Source organism: Condylura cristata, unplaced genomic scaffold (genome assembly GCF_000260355.1).
Source record: "Condylura cristata isolate star-nosed mole 26May11 unplaced genomic scaffold, ConCri1.0 scaffold00015, whole genome shotgun sequence".
Lineage (NCBI taxonomy): Eukaryota > Metazoa > Chordata > Mammalia > Eulipotyphla > Talpidae > Condylura > Condylura cristata.
In genome coordinates, this window is record NW_004567116.1 from 27,293,563 (window position 1) to 27,313,859 (window position 20,297).

At 47.7% G+C, this 20,297-nt stretch overlaps 1 protein-coding gene across 2 annotated transcripts in view; it reads left to right on the top strand.

Annotated features, from left to right (window-relative positions):
• Positions 1-1,187: 1,187 nt before the first annotated feature.
• The window catches only part of ABCC8 (ATP-binding cassette, sub-family C (CFTR/MRP), member 8), an 83,545-nt gene continuing 64,435 nt past the window's right edge, over positions 1,188-20,297 (top strand). For both annotated transcript variants that reach the window (XM_012725564.1, XM_012725565.1), the window contains exons 1-6: positions 1,188-1,377; positions 2,697-2,838; positions 8,142-8,263; positions 13,536-13,702; positions 15,257-15,499; positions 16,347-16,535. In XM_012725564.1, the coding sequence (XP_012581018.1) occupies positions 1,230-1,377; positions 2,697-2,838; positions 8,142-8,263; positions 13,536-13,702; positions 15,257-15,499; positions 16,347-16,535 (1,011 nt within the window). In that variant the 5' untranslated portion in view covers positions 1,188-1,229. The remainder of the gene's footprint in view (positions 1,378-2,696; positions 2,839-8,141; positions 8,264-13,535; positions 13,703-15,256; positions 15,500-16,346; positions 16,536-20,297) is intronic.

The following is a 20,297-nucleotide window of genomic DNA, read 5'->3' on the forward strand; positions in this document are numbered from 1 at the left end:
GCAGCGGGCGGGTCAGGAGAGGTCTGCCGCGCCATGTGGTCACCTCCGGGGCAGGCGGGGATCGAACTCATGCGGAAGCGGCTTTAGCTTCTCAGTGCTGTGCTTTAACCCGCTGCGCCACCAGGGAGGGCCAATTTTTTTTTTTACTATCTGTGTCTAATCCCACCAGAAGAGTAGCAAGGCACGACATTTTCTTTGCAATTTCACCAGGTCCTTGAACTTGTTAAGCTTGTGTCCAGTGAAGAATATAACCTAAGGTGACTCATTCCACCTCTGCAGGCTGTCTCCCATTGCTGTTGCTGGATACAGTCCCACACGTACCTACTTTCCAGGCTTGCAAGAGGACTCACTCTATCCATTCACCAGCCAGTCACCCAGAGGTTGTACAGTAAAGGAGGCTTGCCTGAGGGAGATTGGGGTGGGGTGGGGGGCACGGAGAAGAGGGGTGGTTATGGGTGAAAAGATGAATTCAAGTAATGCTTCCTCACTGGCGGGCAGTGAGACCACTGCCCAAGTAATTGACCCAATTTCCTCATCCAAAAAATGGGAGAAAATACAGTCTGTAGTTGATAGGAGTGTTGGGAGACCCCGAAAATTGAAAGCAATGGGTATGCAAGTAAAGCACCCAGCGATGCCGCACCTGAGATCTCTTTGAAAATATTTCAAGGGCTCCGTCATCCCCAAAGGTAAAGTTCTTCACTGCTTTTCTTTTGTTACGCTCACCAGAACCCTCCAATCTCATGGGCACCAGGCCCGAGTGAGCTCATATCTCAGACCCCAAGCCAGTGAACTCCCACTGAAGGCCCCGAACGCTCTCCGGACCCACAGGGACCCTCCTTCTTTCTTCTGCTCCCCCAACCTCCCAACGGGACCCCAGCGCATCCATCACTCAGCCAGCCTTTCCCAGCTTCACCAGCGCACGCGCGTAGCGGGATGCCCAACACGTCTGGGCGCCGCCGGCTACCACAGCTGTAACGCGGGCGGGGCGGGGCCGCGTGGGCCAGACCCCTGGCAACTACCCACCGCCCCTCGCCCCGCCCCGCAGGTAAAGGAGCTGGGCGGTGTTGGGGGTGGGGGGAGGAGGAGGGGTGGCGGGAACGCTGGCGGGGCGGGGCGGGGCCCGCAGGGGGCGGGGGCGAGGGCCTGACGGCCAGGCCGCGGAGCTGCCAGGCACAGAGGCACCGGAGGCGCGTGGAGCCAGCCGCAGCCGGAGCCCCAACCACAACGCCATGCCCCTGGCCTTCTGCGGCAGCGAGAACCACTCCGCCGCCTACCGGGTGGACCATGGCGTCCTCAACAACGGTTGCTTCGTGGATGCGCTCAACGTGGTGCCGCACGTCTTCCTGCTTTTCATCACCTTCCCCATCCTATTCATCGGTGAGCGAGCGCCTACGGCCAAGGAGGAGGGGAAGGCTGAGGCTGGGAGGGAGGGGGAGCTGGTGCCGCGCGCCCCACCTCCCGGTGTCCCCTGGCGTCCCCAAGACCGGCGTTCGCCTGGCTCCCGGGGCCCCCTGATCTGCGATTGGCTCCATGGTCCCAGTACTCTCACCCCCGCACTGTCACTCTCTCCCCCGGGTGCCCCCAAACCTGCACCAAACATAGAGGACGATCCTCACGCTGAGGATCTACCCACCCCCTCCCAAGTTTTGCCACCACCCGGCCACAGTTAGATGGAGAAAGGGGAAGGCTGAGGTTTCTCTAAAAGCTCTGGAAATGTAAGGAGGGTATCAGGCTATGCCCTCAGAGGCTTTGCCTTGGGAGCGAGATCACCCCTCCCCCCCCTTCTCCCGGCACCCTTCCTGTCACCGCTGCTGAGTCCAGGGCAGAGAGCGGCAGTCGCTGGCTCCTGAGCCGGGATATAGGCCCTGTGAACCCCAGTACTTCCTTGGGGCTAAACAGACTGTAGATAGTACCCCCAGAGAACCCCACCGAGCTAGAGAAACGAGTTCCTCTTCCCCATGCTACCCCAGCAGAACAGATCTCCCGAGGGCAACTTCTCAGGCTCGGTGCCCAGCAGCATGGGCTCTGGGATACAGCCCCCAATGCCCCTATTTGAAATCCAGCAGTCTGCAAAGTTGGGTATGGTGGCCGGGAGGGGGCACCCGGCATGCCTCTTCACTTGGGTCCCCTTCATCTTTCTTCTGGGATCCTGAATTTCCCAAGCTGGCCAGCTCTGTCAACTCATTGGGTGTCCTTTGCCCTGCCTCTCCAAGATGTGTTGATTCACTTTAAGGGGAGGGAAAAAAGCAATCTTAAAATTCTTATACGGCTTTTGGAAAGAAAGGAAAATTTGTCATAAAGTTAAAAGAATGATGCTGCACCGGCAAAGAGATGTCATTGACAAAGATAAACAGACAGAAATAGGAAAGAATCATATGCAATATACTCTCAGATGTATATCAGAAATTGTACCAGCTTTCATACTTTTGTTCGCAGGCAAATGGTGTATTCATGTGGTAACTTGTGGCATGGCAGGTCAGCATATAAAATCGGCACCTGTATAGGTTGGCCTGCACAGGTCCAGATTTCTTGCTTGAATATTTAGTGCCTGAGTGCCAGACTCAGGCATCCTCGGGCACAGCTGTACAAATTGGTAGGTTCTGCACTCCTTCCATGCACCCAATATCCAAGGACTCCCCTGGCCTTCATGCACCCTCCTCTGGCTGAGTCAGCCTCCCACTTCTCTCTCCTTGCAGGATGGGGCAGTCAGAGCTCCAAAGTACACATCCACCACAGCACATGGCTCCACTTTCCTGGGCACAACCTGCGCTGGATCCTGACCTTCATGCTGCTCTTTGTCCTGGTGTGTGAGATCTCAGAAGGCATCTTGTCTGATGGGTGAGTGACTCTCTGAAGCTCAGGAGATTAGATCGGCTCCAGGGTACCTCTCCCCACTCCCCACCCCCCCCAGCTCACCTGCATTCTATGTGCTGGTAATAAATCCAGCAGCATCTCCTGTGTGCCAGAATTTCTCTGCCAAGCACTGGACACAAGTGAGACCTGGACCCTGCCCTCGGGGTAGCAAGAGAGAGGGAGCATGGATCTGCATGGCAAGACCCAGTGACCTAGTAAGAGTACCCCAAATCCTGTGGAAAAAGGTCCAGCCACTTTCACAAGCTGCTACATTTCCCTTCTTGGAAAAAGTCAGAATCACTCTTGATTATGATTCTCTTTAGTCCCCAGTTGTTTACAAGGCCTCAGGTCTTAAGCTAGGTGTTGGGGGGTCCTCACAGTGAGTCTCCCCCATTCTGGCCTCATTCGCAAGGATTTCATCTCACACCCACCTTTCCTCTGGGCCCCATGGCACACTCCCCATAACTTTGCTACAACACAGATCGCACTATTTAAAGTTATAGGTTTATTTGCAAAATCATCTTCTCCTGAGTCAGAAAACATTATAAATGGACTTGGGTTTTATTCACAGTGCAAGGCACATGATGAAGTCCATAGACATTTATTGACTCCTTAAAAGAAAAAATGGAATAATATTATAAAGAAGTTCTCTGGGAGGAGAGAGAAAGGCAGGGCTGGGCAGGCATCTGGGTTGAGGGCTTCTGAGCTGAGCCAGGAAAGATGATTCTCACAGCAGAGGAGTTCCAGAGTGGGAGGGCCAGTGAGGAACAAAAGCCTTCCTGGGGAAAGTGGGTAGGGGTGGAACAGTGCCAGGGACACACATGCAGGGAAGCCATGGGAATCGTGGCCTGGAGGCTTGGAAATCAGAGTGGGGGCATGTCTCTGAAGGCTTTGAGTGACAGGTTGGGTGTTTGGGTGGAATTTTGTTAGTTTAGAAGGAAAGATAGATATAATCAACACAGCATTTTTAGGTGAGAACTCGAGACAGGGACAAGCTGGAGGTAGAAACAGCACTTAGGAAGTGCTTGCAGCGTTCTAGATGAGAGATAACTGCAGCTGGAAGTGGTGTGCCAGCATTTGAGGGGTACAGAAGAGGGGGAGATGAAACACTCATCTAACCAAAGAAGAATGGAGAAATTGACAAGGCTCATTGACTGGCTGGGTGAGGAGCTGGAGGCTGGAGGGCCCATCTGAGGCCCAAGCACTCTGAGTGGTATCAGACTACACTCAGACCCCACTTCTGCCAGTTCTGGATCTTGCATCTGGATGGTAGGACTAGGGTCCTACTCCAAACACTCCCTCACTTCTCCTCCACCCACACTACTCCTGCATCCTGACTATAGTAGTCATCTCTGGGATGACCACTTGCTTGAGGCTCTTCCTGGTTATCAAAGTCTCCCAAGCCAGCAGGAAGACCAGAAGGCACTTAGCTAGCAGGTAACAAGTCTGCCACATAGCTAGAAGGCAACAAGTCTGCCTCCCACCCACCCCCCACTTCACAGCACCCCCTAACTATGGAGCACAGATGCTGGAGAGAGGAGAGGTGCCTTGTGAACCCTCGAAAAGCCAAGAATACTTATGAGTTATAATTAGCAAGGTGACTGAGAAGAAAGCACCTGCTTATGGAAAAGGTAGACCTGGGTGCTCCTCTGGCCTGCTGGGGGCTAGTTGTGCGATTTTGGACCAGTTACTCCATCTTTCTGGGCCTCACTTTCTCTCTGTGTAACCTGCCTTGACAGCTTCCCTGGGCTGTGGAGGATGAAGTCAGAGCTCCAATAGAGCAGAGAGCTCGTATGGGGGGTGGGGGAAGAACATAGAGTATTACCAGAACCTATCAAACAGGGGACTTTCCTGCCAACTGTTAGCCCTTCCTGTCAGGCCGCCCTTCCTGTTTGGACACTCATGACCTGGGCTTTGCTGGCCTCTATCTGTGGACCCGGATCTGGGCAGGCAAACATGGAGAAAGGACAGAGGGAGGGAGCAGACAGAAGAGAATCCCTGGACTCTGCCCTGTGGTCCCCCTAGTCTACCTGGCCTGGATTTACAGACCTGCCTGGAAGTCTAGAGGGCAGGTGGGAGTGGGGGCTGGTTAGAGTGGAACTTATTAAGGTAAAACCACATTTAGTGATTGATTAAGGCCTTTTAACCCTCTAGAGCCTCCTCTGTTCTTTTGGATATTATTTCTATGTGTGATACTCTGAACTCAGAATAAGTTACTGGGGAAAGTTTATATATATATATGTAATAGTTTATTTTTATATCATTTTGTGACCTTTTCCATCTCAGCTGTAATCCCCGTAAGCTTCCCATCACCAAATCACCCGTGTGCTATCACCATAGTCCAGTATACTTCTCTCCCCCCACCGTTTTAATCCCATTCCTGGGGGAAGTTTTTAACAACATAGCTAGAATATTCCTAGACCACCACCCACTGGGAGAACCCAGATGTAAAACTTTTACCTAGTTTTTATATTTCAGTGTATATTGTTCAGCAAAGCAGCCCAAATCTATTTTATTGAGTCATGTCATAAAACACTTATTTCAATTGTAGTTATTCTTTATCTTATTTAATTTAACTTTTTAAAAGATTTATTTATTTGTGCATACAAGAACTGGTAGAAACCAGGGGATTGGAAGGTAAGAGTATTCACCAGAGACAGAATGGGGAGCAGAACAGGAGGATTGACTGAAATACACTGCTGAAGGGAGCATCAGACAAGACAGAAGAAGTCTGTCAAGCCATGTCAGTCACCTCCCTGGCCAGGGATCGAACTCGTGCTGCAGTAACTGCCATTAGCTTTGTAGTGTTGTGCTTTAGTGTCTGTGCCAGTAGGGAGGGCCCTATATCTTATTTAATTTTATGAAATATTTATCTTTTCTACCTCCTATTCCAAAAAAATTTTTATTTAAACATATGCTATGGCATTCACATGTCATTTAAAATTGTGTGAGGGAGTGCCATCACCATAGTCCTTAAAAATTATTTCAAGCAGCCCTCCCTGGTGGCGCAGCTGGTTAAAGCACAGCACTGAGAAGCTAAAGCCACTTCCACATGAGTTCGATCCCCACCTGCCCCAGAGGTGACCACATGGCGAGGCAGACCTCTCCTGACCCGTCTGCTGCTCCCCTCAGCAGTGTACTCTGTTGATCTGCCTGTTCTGCTCCCCTCTCTGTATCTGGTGAATCCTCTCACCCTCTGCATCTCTGGCCTTTACCCCAGTTTCATATGAATAAATAAATAAGTCTTTAAAAAAATTATTTCAAGGAGTAGAAAGGATGGAGTTTCAAGAGCCTTGGGTGGGGTGTTGGTTGTTCTCAGTATTACTAGTGACTGATTGCCTTGTATCTCCTGTACAGTCTTTTGCTACAAATATCCACTAATTGAGGTCTAAAGAATCTCATTATAGTTTCAGTTAAAAAGAAAGTTGAAGGGGCCTCCCTGGTGGTGCAGAGGGTGGAAGCGCAGCACTGTGAAACTGTCTGCAGCTAGCTCAGCACCAGTTTGATCCCCAGCCAGGGAGGGGACCCAGATGGCACAGCGGACCTCTCCTGTCCTGCCCACTGCTCCCCTCAGCAGTGTATTTTAGTGCATCTGCCTGTTCTGCTCCCCATCTGTGTCTGGTAAATCCTCTCACCATCCCCACATCTCTGGCCTGTACTCCAATTCTTGGATGCATAAATACATAAATCTTAAAAAAAGAAAGAAAGAAAGAAGGAAGGAAGGGAGGAAGAAAGGAAGAAAGAAAGAAAACTGAAGGTTGCCATTTCCAGTTGGTTTGGCTCAGTGATGTCATCGGGACCCAACCTCTTCCCATGTCTCTGCACCAGCCTGTGTGCCCAGCCATGGTCACAGGAGGTTGCCCAGCTGCAAATTTCACTTAGGAAGGAGATGACTAGGGCAAAGGGGGCGTGGTCCCCACATGCCCCTTCCTTATGCTGAAGACCATCCACTGCAGACTTCCCCTTACATCTCATCAGCCAGAATTGGGTACGATATGGCCACCCTTAAACCAATCACCAACAGAAGGGTGTGGAGTTGCTTGACTGCTTGAACCAATTGTCTCCCTGTCCCTGGGACTGGGCACATTGCCACTGGAGCAATGTGTGGTACTTTTGGCAGAGATGAAAGGGAATATGGTATTTGTTGATGAGTCTACAGTGGCTGTACCCCAGCACCCTAGTCCTACCAGACTACTTGGGGGTCCCCACGTGGCTCTCCTTGTGTCCTCCTTCTCTGTTAAATGCCTGCTCTTCCTTCTATGTCCTTCTGATGCCACCTCCTCTCTGCTTGCTCCTTTGTGTTCCTCTCCTTCTATCTATCTGCAGTATCACTTCCCTAGACACCCAGTCAGTTAGCTCTGAGCATAGCTGACCCCCACCCCAAATGACTTCAGTAGAAAACAGTCTGCGCAGTGTCAGAAAAGTGACTTGAGGTCAAATCACCTGGACCTTTGGTGCCAGCCGGAGGAGTGTGGGTTTTCTTTTCTGTAAGAGGGAGTTGTGGAAGGGCATGACTGGGGTCAATTAAGGGGAGCCTGAAGAGAAGGGGAGTCTGAGGTCTGGGAAAGAGCTCTCGTCTTACCACCAGAGCAGAGTCCACCCCCCCCCCCCACCGGGTCCTCTATGAGTTTAGGTGAGGGAGGGCTGAGTTGGTTTGGGCTGTCTTCATCCCTACTCCAAGGATAAAACAAAAGCAGTGACCTTGAGCTTATTACTGTCCTCCTCCTGAGCTCAGTTTCCTCAACTGTAAAATGAGGAACTAAGAGTACTGACTTCAGGGAATTGTATGAAGATTAAGTGAATTAATCAAGTGCTGAGAACAGTGCCTGGCACAGGGGAAATGCTCAATAAATATTGACTATCAGGTTGTTATTGTGCCTCCCAGGGAGGGACCAGTGTTGACTTATGCTGTTCATGTTCAATGGGGCTGTCACTAAGGGAGCTGTGGTGTACAGGTCCTGACCTACCCAAGGCACTCTAGGGACAGGGCTCCCAGGCCAGAGGCTTTGCAAGGCTGGCTTCTTGATGTCAGGTTTTGAAAGAGACCGAGACCGAAGAGAGAAAGCAATGAGCCCAAAGCCTAAACATGAAGTCCTGAGAGCATCTCTGTGTGTGTGGACTCCCAAGCCCATAGGGTAGGGGCGTGTTTGGGGATGGGCTAGGCAGAGGTACCAGCTTGCACAGGACCTGGAATCCCTACTGTGAGCCGTAAGTATGTGACTTGTTGGGGTACTCAGCACATCCATATCATCTCTCTCTCTCTCTTCCTTTCTCTTTCCCCATCTCAGGGTGACTGAATCCCGCCATCTCCACCTGTACATGCCGGCTGGGATGGCGTTCTTGGCTGCTGTCACCTCCGTGGTCTACTATCACAACATCGAGACCTCCAACTTCCCAAAGCTGCTGATTGGTAAGGGAGTGGGCGTAGGGAAGGGCTAAGTATCTTCCTCCCTTCAGACAATATTTGCTGTGGACTTATGTGCCAGGCACTGTTCTAGGCACTAGATGTTTAGAAGCAGAGAAGAAAAATTCCTGCCTGCCTAGAGTTTACAGTCTGGTGAAAGAAGACAAAGGTAACAAACAAATAGGTAGTGAAGAAATACTGTGAAGAAGTAGAGAGTGTTGGCAATGTGCTAACTTTATAAGGCAGTTGAGAAAGAGCTTTAGTAGAAATGAGGAAGAATGTTTCATGCCAATGCAACAGCAATTGCACAGGTTTTCTGATAGGAACTAACTTCGCAAAGAGGCCAGTGTGGGCAAAGCCAAAATGGGCGAGGGGGAGAATGGTAGAAGATGAGGGTAGGGGTCAGGAGAGGTGTCAGGAAGTCTCCTAGGCTTGGGGTCTGAGAGCCTGGGTGAAGGTGGCATTAATGATAGTATAACTGACAAGTATGATAGTACACCTGATAGTATACCTGATAGTATACCTGGCACATTGCCAACACTCTCTACTTAATGATAGTATACCTGACAAAAGAGCAGGGACTGGGGTTGCTTGGGGTGTGTTAACTTTGAGACAGCTAGCTCAAGTGTCAAATAGGAGTGAGACAAACAAGCCGGGCATACAGGGAAAGGTCGGAGCTGGGGATGTCCATTCAGCAGTCACAGGGTTATAGGTGGCCTCTAATGCTTGAGCCTGGGTGAGGTCACCGGGACAAGAAGAGAAAAGCCCATGGATCAGAGCCTGTAGAGAACATGAGGAAGGAATGCCCATTTAGGGCTTCTGACATGTGACTGGCTCCCAGGCAGAGACAACATCATGACGGTTGACATTCACCCAGTGCCAAACCTTATATTATTCCACTTGATTCCCACAATCTCCCTATTGGGACCATTCTCATTTTACATTTGTGAATACAGAAACTCAGCGAGATTAAAAAAATAATAACATGTATTCATTTAACACTTACTATGTAACAAACAAACAAATGCATCTAATATTCCCCTTTTTGCAGCCTTTAAGCCTTACAGCAACACTGTAAGGTAGGTACCTTTGCCATTTCCCTTTCATCAGTCGAGAAACCAAGATTCAGCAGCTAATGATATGTACTAATTTATCCACTTAGTCAGGGTGCAGAGCCAGGTTTAGATCCCAGGAGCCTGGCATTTAAGCAGGCTACCATTTGTGAGGCTGCATGTCTATAGGTCCTCAGACTGTGCCTCTGGGGGTGCTGAGCCTGTACACCCAGGCCAGAGCTATTCATCAGGCTATGTTCAGATTGCATTATTAGGTCAGACTATGATTTTTCGCTGTCATAGTGTCTAATTGACATTTGGAGTCTGTGCTAAGCCAGTATGAATTGTGAACAGGCAGAGAATATCTCCCAAGCTAATGATAGGTTTGCCTTCTATGTAAGGTGGGAGTTGGGATAGAACCCTTACCCCAGAACACCCTTTGTGAATATGGTGGAAGGATTAGCAGGCAGCAGGTTGAAAGAGGAGGATATTAAGTACAGGCTCCAGAGTACTCCCAGTGGAGATTGTGAAGCTTCTCCTGGTGCACAGAAAACCCTTCCAGAACCCCAGGTCCTGGCCAACCAGTTCTTCAAAAACACCTTTTCAGGGCATCTGGCAAGTTCATTTTTTCATCTTCTAGAAAGTATGTAATGTTCTCTCCCTACGCAAAAATTATCACCCGTAGATGAATCAGTCCTTCAAAGAACAGGGTCTCGTTCCCTCTGTTCCCCTTTGTTAGTTTTGCCCTCCACAGAAATTCTGGAACAGGGAAAAGTAGAGAGGATGAACCTCCATGAGCTATACGAACTGAGTATTGGAAGAACAGCTAGTCCTCTGAGGAGGCTACTGCCTCGTCCCAGGTCCAGAATCCTGCAAAACGGTGGACCACAATGTGGTTTACATTGTTCCAAAAACTGACTTTGATCTGAGGCCTTAGATAAGATCAGCGAAATGTTCTTTGAGCTGAAAACTGAAGGATAGGTAAAAACTGAGAAGGGAGAGGGGAATGTTTTAGGCAAAAGGAGTAGCATCTGCCAAGATCTTGAAGCAGGAGAAACAAGTTACATTAGGAAATCTGAGCGAAAAAATAGCAGCCAGAGTGCGGACAAAGGAGAGCACTGAGCTTTGAAGGCTGTAGTGACGGTGGGGTCTCACAGGTAGAATCTTGAAGGTCACACCACAGGCATTGGTCTTTATCCCAAGGATGATCAGGATTGGGTGAGGGGAAGTGGATGCATCTGACATACATAGCAATTAAATCGACTATTTAAACCACGTTTTAGTGCACAGTTCGGTGGTATTAAGTACGTTATTAAGTACCTGTTGTGCGTCCATTAGCACCAGCTCCAAAACTTTCACCTTCTCAAATTGAAACTCTGTAGTCACTACACAGTAACTCCCCTTTTTCTCCTTTTCCATCAGTCCCTCAAAACCACCATTTTACTTTCTGACTCTATTAATCTATTATACAAATCTCACATAATTCAAATCATGAACTATTCTTTTGTGATTGTCTCATTTCATTTAGCATAATTTTCTCAAGGTTCACCCATGTTGTTGCATGTGTCAGAATGCCCTTCCTTTTTAAGGGTGAATAATATTTCATTGTGTGTACAATATACCACTGAACAGTTCTAGGGGTGGGGGTACCGGAGGGCAGTGGCTAGGGGCACCAATTCCTTGTACAGTCAGAAATCTACAAATCACTTCTGAAAGCCTGAAACTTAACTACAATCAGGCCTTAGTCTCCCAAGGGGTTGGTTTTAGAATTTGCAGATATTCTAATCGCTTCTCTTTGGCTCTGAGTACACACAGGTCCTCCATCCTCAGACTATGGTTGGTTGTATCTGTGAATGTACAGCCTACAGACATGGATGGCCAAAGGTGCTTAGAGGGCAAAAAAATCTGCATATAAGTGGACCTGCCACACTTTGTCCACTCATCTAACAACAAGCACTTGGGTCGCATCCATCTTTTGGCTATTGCTTATGATGCTTTTACAAACATAGGGTCATATCTGATTATATTTATTGCTTTATGGAAGCTAGATTGGAAGCAGGAAGAGAGGAAGTAGGGACACTGTGAGAAGGTTTTGAAAGTAGTCCAGGGGAGACGTGACGATGGCTTAGACCCAAGTGCTCACTGGGATGGAAAGAAGTGAATGTATTCCATATATTTAGGAGGTAACGCAAACAGAACTTGGACATAGGTGATGTGGGGAAAGGGAAGAAGCAGAGGAAATGGGAATTCAGAGTTTAAAACTCACCAGCAGCCCTTGTATCATATTTCTTCCCTTCCTCCTCTTCTCTGTCAGGCTCTGAGCTTCAGCAACAGGATAAGGATAAGCTGTGTAAGATGGGATTGGAAATAAGGCCTGGAGTTAGTCCTGCGTCCACCACAAACTCCCTGTGTAACCTTATAAATATGATATCCAGATTCTCTAAGTCTCAGTTTCCCCATCTGGATGGGAATAGTAAGTCCCTGCCTAAGTCATAGGATTGTTATGAAGATCAAATCAGATCATGTCTGATAAATATTAGCGCTAAGACCACTATTAGGCATATTCTCAAGGGCTGGCCCCACTAGGTCCTCATAAAAGAATTGATGGATCCCAGAATCAGAAATCTGGCCTCAAGTCTGTGATCTCTGAAGTGGGTGTGAAATCAGGGGGATGACCCCCCAGCTGTGGGGTCCTTCTGATATGGAGACAGGCCAAACTGAAGGGACATCATGCCAGTCCTAACAGCTGGAACTAGAGAGCAGATGTTGTTACACCTCTCTGCCCACCCCCCAACCCCCCTTCTAATGCTTTAATGCCTAACCCCGGTAGTTGGGATAAATGACATTTGCTCCTCTCCAAGGAAGGTCATCATCTCGACCTACGCCCCATCCCAGAGTGAAACGGGCAGACACCAGCCTTTGTTGCCAGGAGATGCCCTGGCATTGATGTCTAGGAGCATCTAGGGGCAGAGGGAAGGGACAAAAGACTTTGTCTCTGTGGTTCTACAAGAGAGGGCTATAGAAAGTGTTTGCTGGCCTTATCTGTATATGGCTCTGGGGCATGGGGGTGAAAGAGCTGCCTGTACTTAAAGCATCTTCTAATGGGCGACTTTCTATGCTGGCTTTTATTGTGATCAATTGACAGTGGTTTATTGGTGGTGGGAATCTAGAAGCTAGAAGCCACTGATAGCTTCTGATGTTTATGGTCCCAAGTCTGAATTCTGGCGATAATAAAAACATTAAAAGCTACTGTCCAAAGAGCACCCACTGAGAGCCAAGCTCACTGTGCTAAATGCTTTCATGACATTTTTCAGAACCTTTGAGGTAGTGCTAATATTATCCCCATTCTATGATAAGGAAACTGATACCTGGATGAATTAAATGACTTACGCAAGGTCCCACCACTATTGAGCCACAGGATCTAAGCCCAGGTGTATCTGACGGCAGGGCCTAGCTCTAAGCACACATGCCCCAGAGGACTGTGGTTCTCTTTTTTTCTCTCTCCCACGCCTCAGGCTTCCTGAGGGGCATATCTTGCTGGAATGACTCTGAAGGGGAGTTGAGGGGGACCAGAGACTTAGGCTCTTATCTCTGTTACTGCTTTCAGGGAATTGGAGCCAGTTGCTGCCTCAATTTTCTCTGCCTCAATTTCCTCAGTTATAAAATGAACAGTCTGGACTGAAAGGCTTTTAAGATTTTCCCAGCTTGGACATTGCTCAGGAAGCCATCATAAGTAGGGTGAAGCCTATGAGGGTGAGGCCAGTTCAGCTCTGCCACTTTGTGTGTGATCGTGGATCCATTACTTTAGCTTTCTGAGCCTGGATTCTTTTGTCTATTAAGTTGGGGATGATGGCAGTATTTCCGCACAACCTTATTGGAAGCGATAAATGAGGTAATATATTTAAAGGAGAATATATTTAAAGAGCTTACTTGGCATAGTGCCTATAATTGTTTAATTCAAGAAATAACTTTCCTATTTATGAAAATGGGAAATTTGACTTACCTTCTAGACTTGTGAGATGATTAATACTTTAATATGCCTTTCATGAACATTTTATTGTATGTACATTATACAAAATCACACACACATACCCCTTTGTCAGAAGTATGCACACTCATACCCATAATGCTTGTTGACATACAGACACACATCTCCCTCCTCATTGACACACTTCCACACACGTGGGTACACACAAAACACAACCTCTCCTACCTTTCCTCGGCAGCCCTGTTAGTCTACTGGACCCTGGCCTTCATCACCAAGACCATCAAGTTTGTCAAGTTCTACGACCATGCCATTGGCTTCTCCCAGTTGCGCTTCTGCCTCACAGGGCTGCTGGTGATCCTCTACGGGATGTTACTCCTTGTGGAGGTCAACGTCATCAGGGTCAGGGTAAGCACCATCCACTTGCCACGCAGCTGAGGGTATATCCAGCCAGCTCTTACCATACCCTGCCCCAGAGATGGGACCCCCGCCCTGCTGCTCTGAAGCCTTAGAAAGAGTCAGCTTAGTTTCCCTGCCCCTAAAGGCGAGTTGACGCCAAAGGGAGAAAGAAGCTTCAGGAGAAGCATTCCATTCAACCCACAACAGCTTCCAGAGAGAGAGGAGGTGAAGGAGAAGGGTGAAGGATTCCGGGTCTCATCTCAGAGAGGAAATAACATTCAGGTGCTGGCATCTCTGAGGCTTTTGTTTGGGGGGTCTAGGGTGAGGGACAATGGGTAAATGAGGCTATGTACACGTCTTCACTTCTGCCTGCCCTTCTTCCCATTTCTCAGAATGTGCCTCCTGTCTTCCACTCCTCCCCTGCCCTCTCCTCGCCAGGTAACCCAAATTAACATTAGTGTGTATCCTTCAATTCTTGATCTTTATTACTGGAATGCCATATACTTGTAAATATTCATTCTTTTTTCCTCAGCTCATACACACATAAAAGTGTTGTCTCTCAGTACTTGATAAAAATGGAATCATACTAAAAACAGTTTTCTGAATCTTGCTTTTTCTGCACCCAACAGATATAAGACTCCCTGCAAGTCTGATAGGACTAATTTAGTTTTCTTACTGACTATCTGATATTCCATCATGTAGATGAGTCATAGTTAATTCAGACATTGCCCTCTGCATGGGTATTCACATTGTTGCCAAGTTTTTGCCTTCATAGATATTGTGTTAAACACGCTGATACACTGCTACTTGTATTTCTGTGGGACACAGTCCAAGAAGTAGAGTTGTTGGTTCAAAGGATTTGTGTATTTTAAATTTTAATTGTGTTGGAAATCATCTTCAGGAAAGACTTTAGTGTATCACAGTGAATAGGAAAACCCTTCCCCTTCCTCTAACCAGTGATGAAGGTAGAACCATTTCTAATTTGAGCCAGCCTGATGAATGTGAAGTGCTGTCTTAATTTGCATTTCTCCGACTCCTTTGCTTTTAGTTGGTGGTTTGGAGGGTACAGATTCCACCTACATTCCTGTCTCAATTGATCCTCACAGCACCCCTATGATGCAAATGTCACCCTCTTGTTCGGATGAGGAGACATTTTAGATGACACTTGTCCAAAGACACCTTGCTAGTAATCAGAAGAGGCAGAATTCAAACCCAGATCTGCATGATTCCATGGTGTACAAATCCATCATGAAATATGGTGGTGTTCTCAGATTCATGGAATGCACACTATAAAAGGTTTCTGCTTTTCTCCAACCCAGCTTACCCAATCCAGTCCAGCAAGGAGTTTCAGAATAGACCTCAATGAAGAGTTTCAAGTTAGGAGACCTTGGGATTAGAACCAATATGTAGGGGGAGGGAGACCCTTATCCTGGGAATAGGAAAAGAAGACCCCATCTGTTAGAAGTGAAAGGTGCAAAGTTGTAACCTCAGACTTTAGCTGGGGCAAAGTGGAAAATTATAAAAATTGCACTTACCTATCCTTAGTGTTCCATGTACCCACAGAGATATATCTTCTTCAAGACACCAAAGGAGGTGAAGCCCCCCGAGGATCTGCAGGACCTGGGGGTACGCTTCCTTCAGCCCTTTGTGAACCTGCTGTCCAAAGGCACCTACTGGTGGATGAATGCCTTCATCAAGACTGCCCACAAGAAGCCCATTGATCTCCGAGCCATTGGAAAGCTGCCTATTGCCATGAGGGCCCTCACCAACTACCGGCTGCTCTGTGAGGCCTTCGACGCCCAGGCGGTCAGTGGGGGCAGAGCCACGCCATCCATTCCCCACCCTCCGGGTTAGGCTCACAGACGGGGATCTTGGAAGGTTTTAGTTGAAACCCCAGTGGCATTGGTGGGGAAAGGGAAGCCCAGTAAGGGGAAGAGGCTTGCCCATAGTCACACCAGGGAAATGTCCAAGACTAAAGAGTCATAGGACAGTCGCAGCTGGAATAACACATATGTTTAGGTCATCTGATCTAATAGATTCATATACAGATGGGGAAACTGAGAGCCCCCTGGGGTTCCCTGTGGCCTCTGTTTTTCCTTCTGGAGCTCAATGACAATAAAGTTGGGAATTTTTGTGCATTTTAGAGCTTGGATTTTAGTGGCTTGTTCCTTATAATTCTGTGACTAGGCAGGGGTCTCCCCATAGCACTGAGAAGGAAACTGAGGCCCCAAGAAAGGTTATGTTCTGCCCAGAGCTGGCCCTCCACTGGTAGGTGGCCGAGCGGGTCTCCCAATTCTCAATCCAATGCTCCTTTGTTTTGCCTCCGCCCTAGCAGAGGGAAAGGGTTGGGACAGGGTGGGGAGACTGGGACAGATGCAGTGGCAGGTGGTCAGGAGAGATTGTAAGGAATACCACTCTCAGTTCTCAGTACAGTGCTGTGCTCATGGCCAGCTAAGGCACTGACATCTGATCTCATTTCTCACCATGTGGCCTATGCTGGCATTGATAGGCCCATCCAACCATGCGCCTGTGGTTCTGTAATTTCTTCCTGGAGCTTACCTCCTTGCAGGAGTCAGGGACTTCCTGGGAAACCAGACCCTGCCATGGATGGGCCGTTGGCCATTCTGACCTGGCTGTGGGTCTTTCTGGGCAGCAGAAGGATGCACAGGGCACACAGGGTGCCCGGGCCATCTGGCGGGCACTCTGCCATGCCTTCGGGAGACGCCTAGTCCTCAGCAGCACTTTTCGCATCTTGGCTGACCTGCTGGGCTTTGCTGGGCCGCTATGCATCTTCGGGATCGTGGATCACCTTGGCAAGGAGAACCATGTCTTCCAGCCAAAGGTAGGCCCACCCAGCAATAAAACAGGACTCCCGTTGGAAGATTTGCACTTGTGCATGAGAATGGGCGAGAGGCTGACGTGAATGTGCTGTGGTTGTGATGGGCAGCTCCTCCCACATGCACAGAGCCCCACTATCCCCTCCAGAAAATGCTCTGCATCCAGCCAACTGAAAAACCAGGTGGCCAGTGGTGACCCAGGGAGATTTATGGTGTTTGCTCTCCTAACTGCACCACTGTCACCGCCATGCCGCTGCTGGTTGTCTGGTCATCCAGAAAGTTGTGGGAAGCACATCTGTTACTTGGTGTCAGGAGCTTCTGTGATTTGTTGACTGCATTGGCTTTTTTAAAAAAAGATTTATTTATTGATGTATACAGACCAGAGTGCAGGGGCGATGAGAAGATTCACCAGGGTCAGAGTGGGGAGCAAAACAGGCCGACTGACAATGTACACTGCTGAGGGGAGCAGCAGGCGGGTCAGGAGAGGTCTGCTGCACCATGTGGGTCACCTCCAAGGTGGGGATCGAACTCATGCGGAAGTGGCTTTAGCTTCTTAGTGCTGTGCTTTAACCCGCTGCGCCACCAGGGAGGGCCCTGCATTGGCTTTTAATTCTTGTCATCTTACTAGACTCTAACGTTGCAGAGATTTTTCTTCTTCAGTACTGAATGTCCATTGCACTTGAGGTTCTGCAGGGGCATCTTGAGGCCAGGGTTGGGGGTGAGGGCAGAGGGAAACTCCATGGTTGAGCACCATTCTCTCTCCAAATTTCACTCAGAGCTGGCTGGTTTTATTATATGTTGGACTTTCCAACATATAATAAAAGTTCTTTTAAAAAGGGGTTCCATTTCTTGACAATAATTAAAGCCTTAGACTAGATGACATCCAATGACCTTCCTAGTCCTAGAGATACTGCAAATGGAAATTCTGTGGACACAGAGACAGATCACCTTTCTGGGAGTTATTTACCCTGCTTGAGGCAATAGTGTCCATTGCAGGAGTGGATGTAGGCTATTTGTTGCTGTTTTTCATCTGTTTCTTTACTGCCACCTAGTTTTAGATGGTCACAAAATGGAAAACTTTTCACATCTGTCAATATGACTCAGAGCTTCATTTTCCCAACCAGAACATCACTATAACCTTTTCACAAGCAGATAGTCCCAAAATGATGCTGAGAATTACTAATTAGGTATCCTGATAATTTATGACAGTCCTTTGTGTAATGTTATTCATCTCATGGGTTCCAAAATTGCAGGTCTGGTTTAATCCCCAGGAGATTTATATTCATTTCCCCCCCCAGAGCTATAATTAATCAGCTGAGCACTTTCAGTCAATAATGGAACACCTTCCAAGTCTGTTTGGCTAATTCCTTCAGCAAATAAGGTTATTAAACCCTACTGTGCACCAGACTATAGGAATACAGAGTCAGTGGTTAGGGTAAAATTATTAATAATGTTAACAAACACTTATTGGTCACTTAATATATGCACAGTTGCATGTGGGCATTATCCTGCTGTTACCTCATTTAATCCTTAAGCCAACCTCTTAGGGTAAGGTAGTTTTTTTTTGTTTTTTTTTTTTGTTTGTTTGTTTGGTAACACCATTATTGAGAGATACATGACATACCCTACCACTTACAAGGTGAGTGTTTTTATTTCCATTTTACAGATGAGGAACTCTAAGCTCAGAGAGGTTAAATAACTTCTCCTAGGATCAGTTAGTGACAGAGTCTGATTTTGAACTATCATTTTCTTGACATCATCACCCAAGAACTTACCACCATGATATTAAATTGACTATTTGTTTGATCAAGCCATCATCTCTGGGTCCAAGGATTGTGGAGTACAATGAAAGCAAAAGAAATATAATAACACCTGAAATACTATTAGGAGTTATTGGGAAGGTGGGTAATTCACTCAGCCAGTAGACAGCTTGACTTCATAGAGGAGAGAAGTGGGTTTCCTGGAACCACTGAGCATGAATGGACTAGGCAACGATTTCTTACTCCATTGAGAATACAAAGAACTATTTTTTCTTTTTTGCTTATTTAAACTTTAGCATTTTCTTAGGTCTTCTCTGACCTCTGAGCCTCTGAACTTTACTTGGCCCAAAATGAGAAAGGAAAGGACAGCTCTTCTGGTTTACAAGAGTCACTTTCGGTTTCAGTCTGACCAGAGGCCAGCCTGGAACATGGCATTGATCTTCCTGCAACATGGAGCCAGTTGTCCATATTAGGGGGAAATGACACAGGCCAGACCTCTTATCATCTTGTCCACACAGTCTTCTTCCTGTGTTTTCCAAAACTTTTATGGAATTCTCCTAAGGAGAGAGGTCTAAGGCAGGATATGCCAAAGAGGTGATGAGAACAGCACTTACCCTTACAGAGTTTAGTTCATCTGAACACTGGCTTTGCCGTCTCTCTTCTCAGCACTTCTCTTCCGATCCTGGAATTTACTGTCTTCTCATTGGAATGCTCTTATCCCAGTGACTTGTCAGCAAATAAATCCCTGAGACAGATGGCCCTGCCTCAGTGGCAGCAGGTCTTATCAGATTTAATATTTGTTCCCTACAACCCAGATACAATCAGCAAATTACAGACATAGAAGCGAGAGTTGAATGTAAATATAGCCTCCAGTGTCAGCAACAAAGATTCCTCAGTCATTCAGTTGCTTAGGGCACGGCTTAATTCTCATGTGGTCTTCTGGGTCCAGAAAAATGGGGAAAGGGGTCATTTATTGAGGTCATTTGGTTTTATCCCCCTGCATCCCGGCAGCGTTAGCCCAGAGAGACGAGTGCTATTCTGGTCTTCATGAGCCTACGGAGAAGGAAGGTCTCTAGCTCAGTGAGAAAGTCCTTTCCATTCAGCCTGAATTCATCCTATTGTGGTCTGCACAGCCAGGCACCCACTGTTTACTTCTTTATCAGTGGCATGTCCTCCCTTCCTTTCCTAGAACACTCACAGTTGGCAAGATTTATTCCTCCCTTAGCATCCGCAAGAACAAACATTTCTTATTTCTTCTTTAATTACTGGACGTGTCATGGCCTGTTAGGTCCTTGACACTTTTGCCCCCAGCTCCCTGCCACTCCCGAGGGATAGCTGAGATCTAGCTGGGCACTACCCATGATCTATCTCCTTCCTGCCCCATCTCTTGCCCAGCCCCCACTCACAATCTGTCACCTGCCATGGATGTCACAGATCTGGCTGGAGGTGAGGAAAGTGGATTCATCAAGAGCTGCAGGCATCTGAAAGCTGCCAGCACTTCTCGAGGCCGTCAGCTGAGCAGAGAAAGAAAAAACAGTCTGGTTCTGAGCTAAGAGCCAAAACTTCAATCAACCTCTAAACCTCAGTGGGGAAGTGAGTGTAGTTTTGTGCTTGTTTCTGAATGAGTTTTCCTGGGAACTATTTATGATTCTGTGTGTGTGTCTTTCTGTTTATCTTGCATCTCTTGGCAGGACAAGTGTCTCTTGGCTTTCTTCCATAGATGTCTGTGTCCCCATTTGGATCCATGTATTTGTGGTTACCGTTAGGGTGACTGTGAGCTTATACACATTTCTGTGACTTTGTGACGTCAGTGTGTGTGTTGATGATACCCATCTCTGGCCTAGCCTGCCTCCCTTCACCTTGCTAATTCCTTCTCAGCCACCTTGCTAGCCTCTTCAAAGACTCAGTGGAAATGTCACCCCCTCCAAGAAGCCTTCCTCAAGTTGAATTACATGCCCCCTCTCTGTGCTCCTGTAGCATCCTGTTTGCATCTTCAAAGTACCTCTT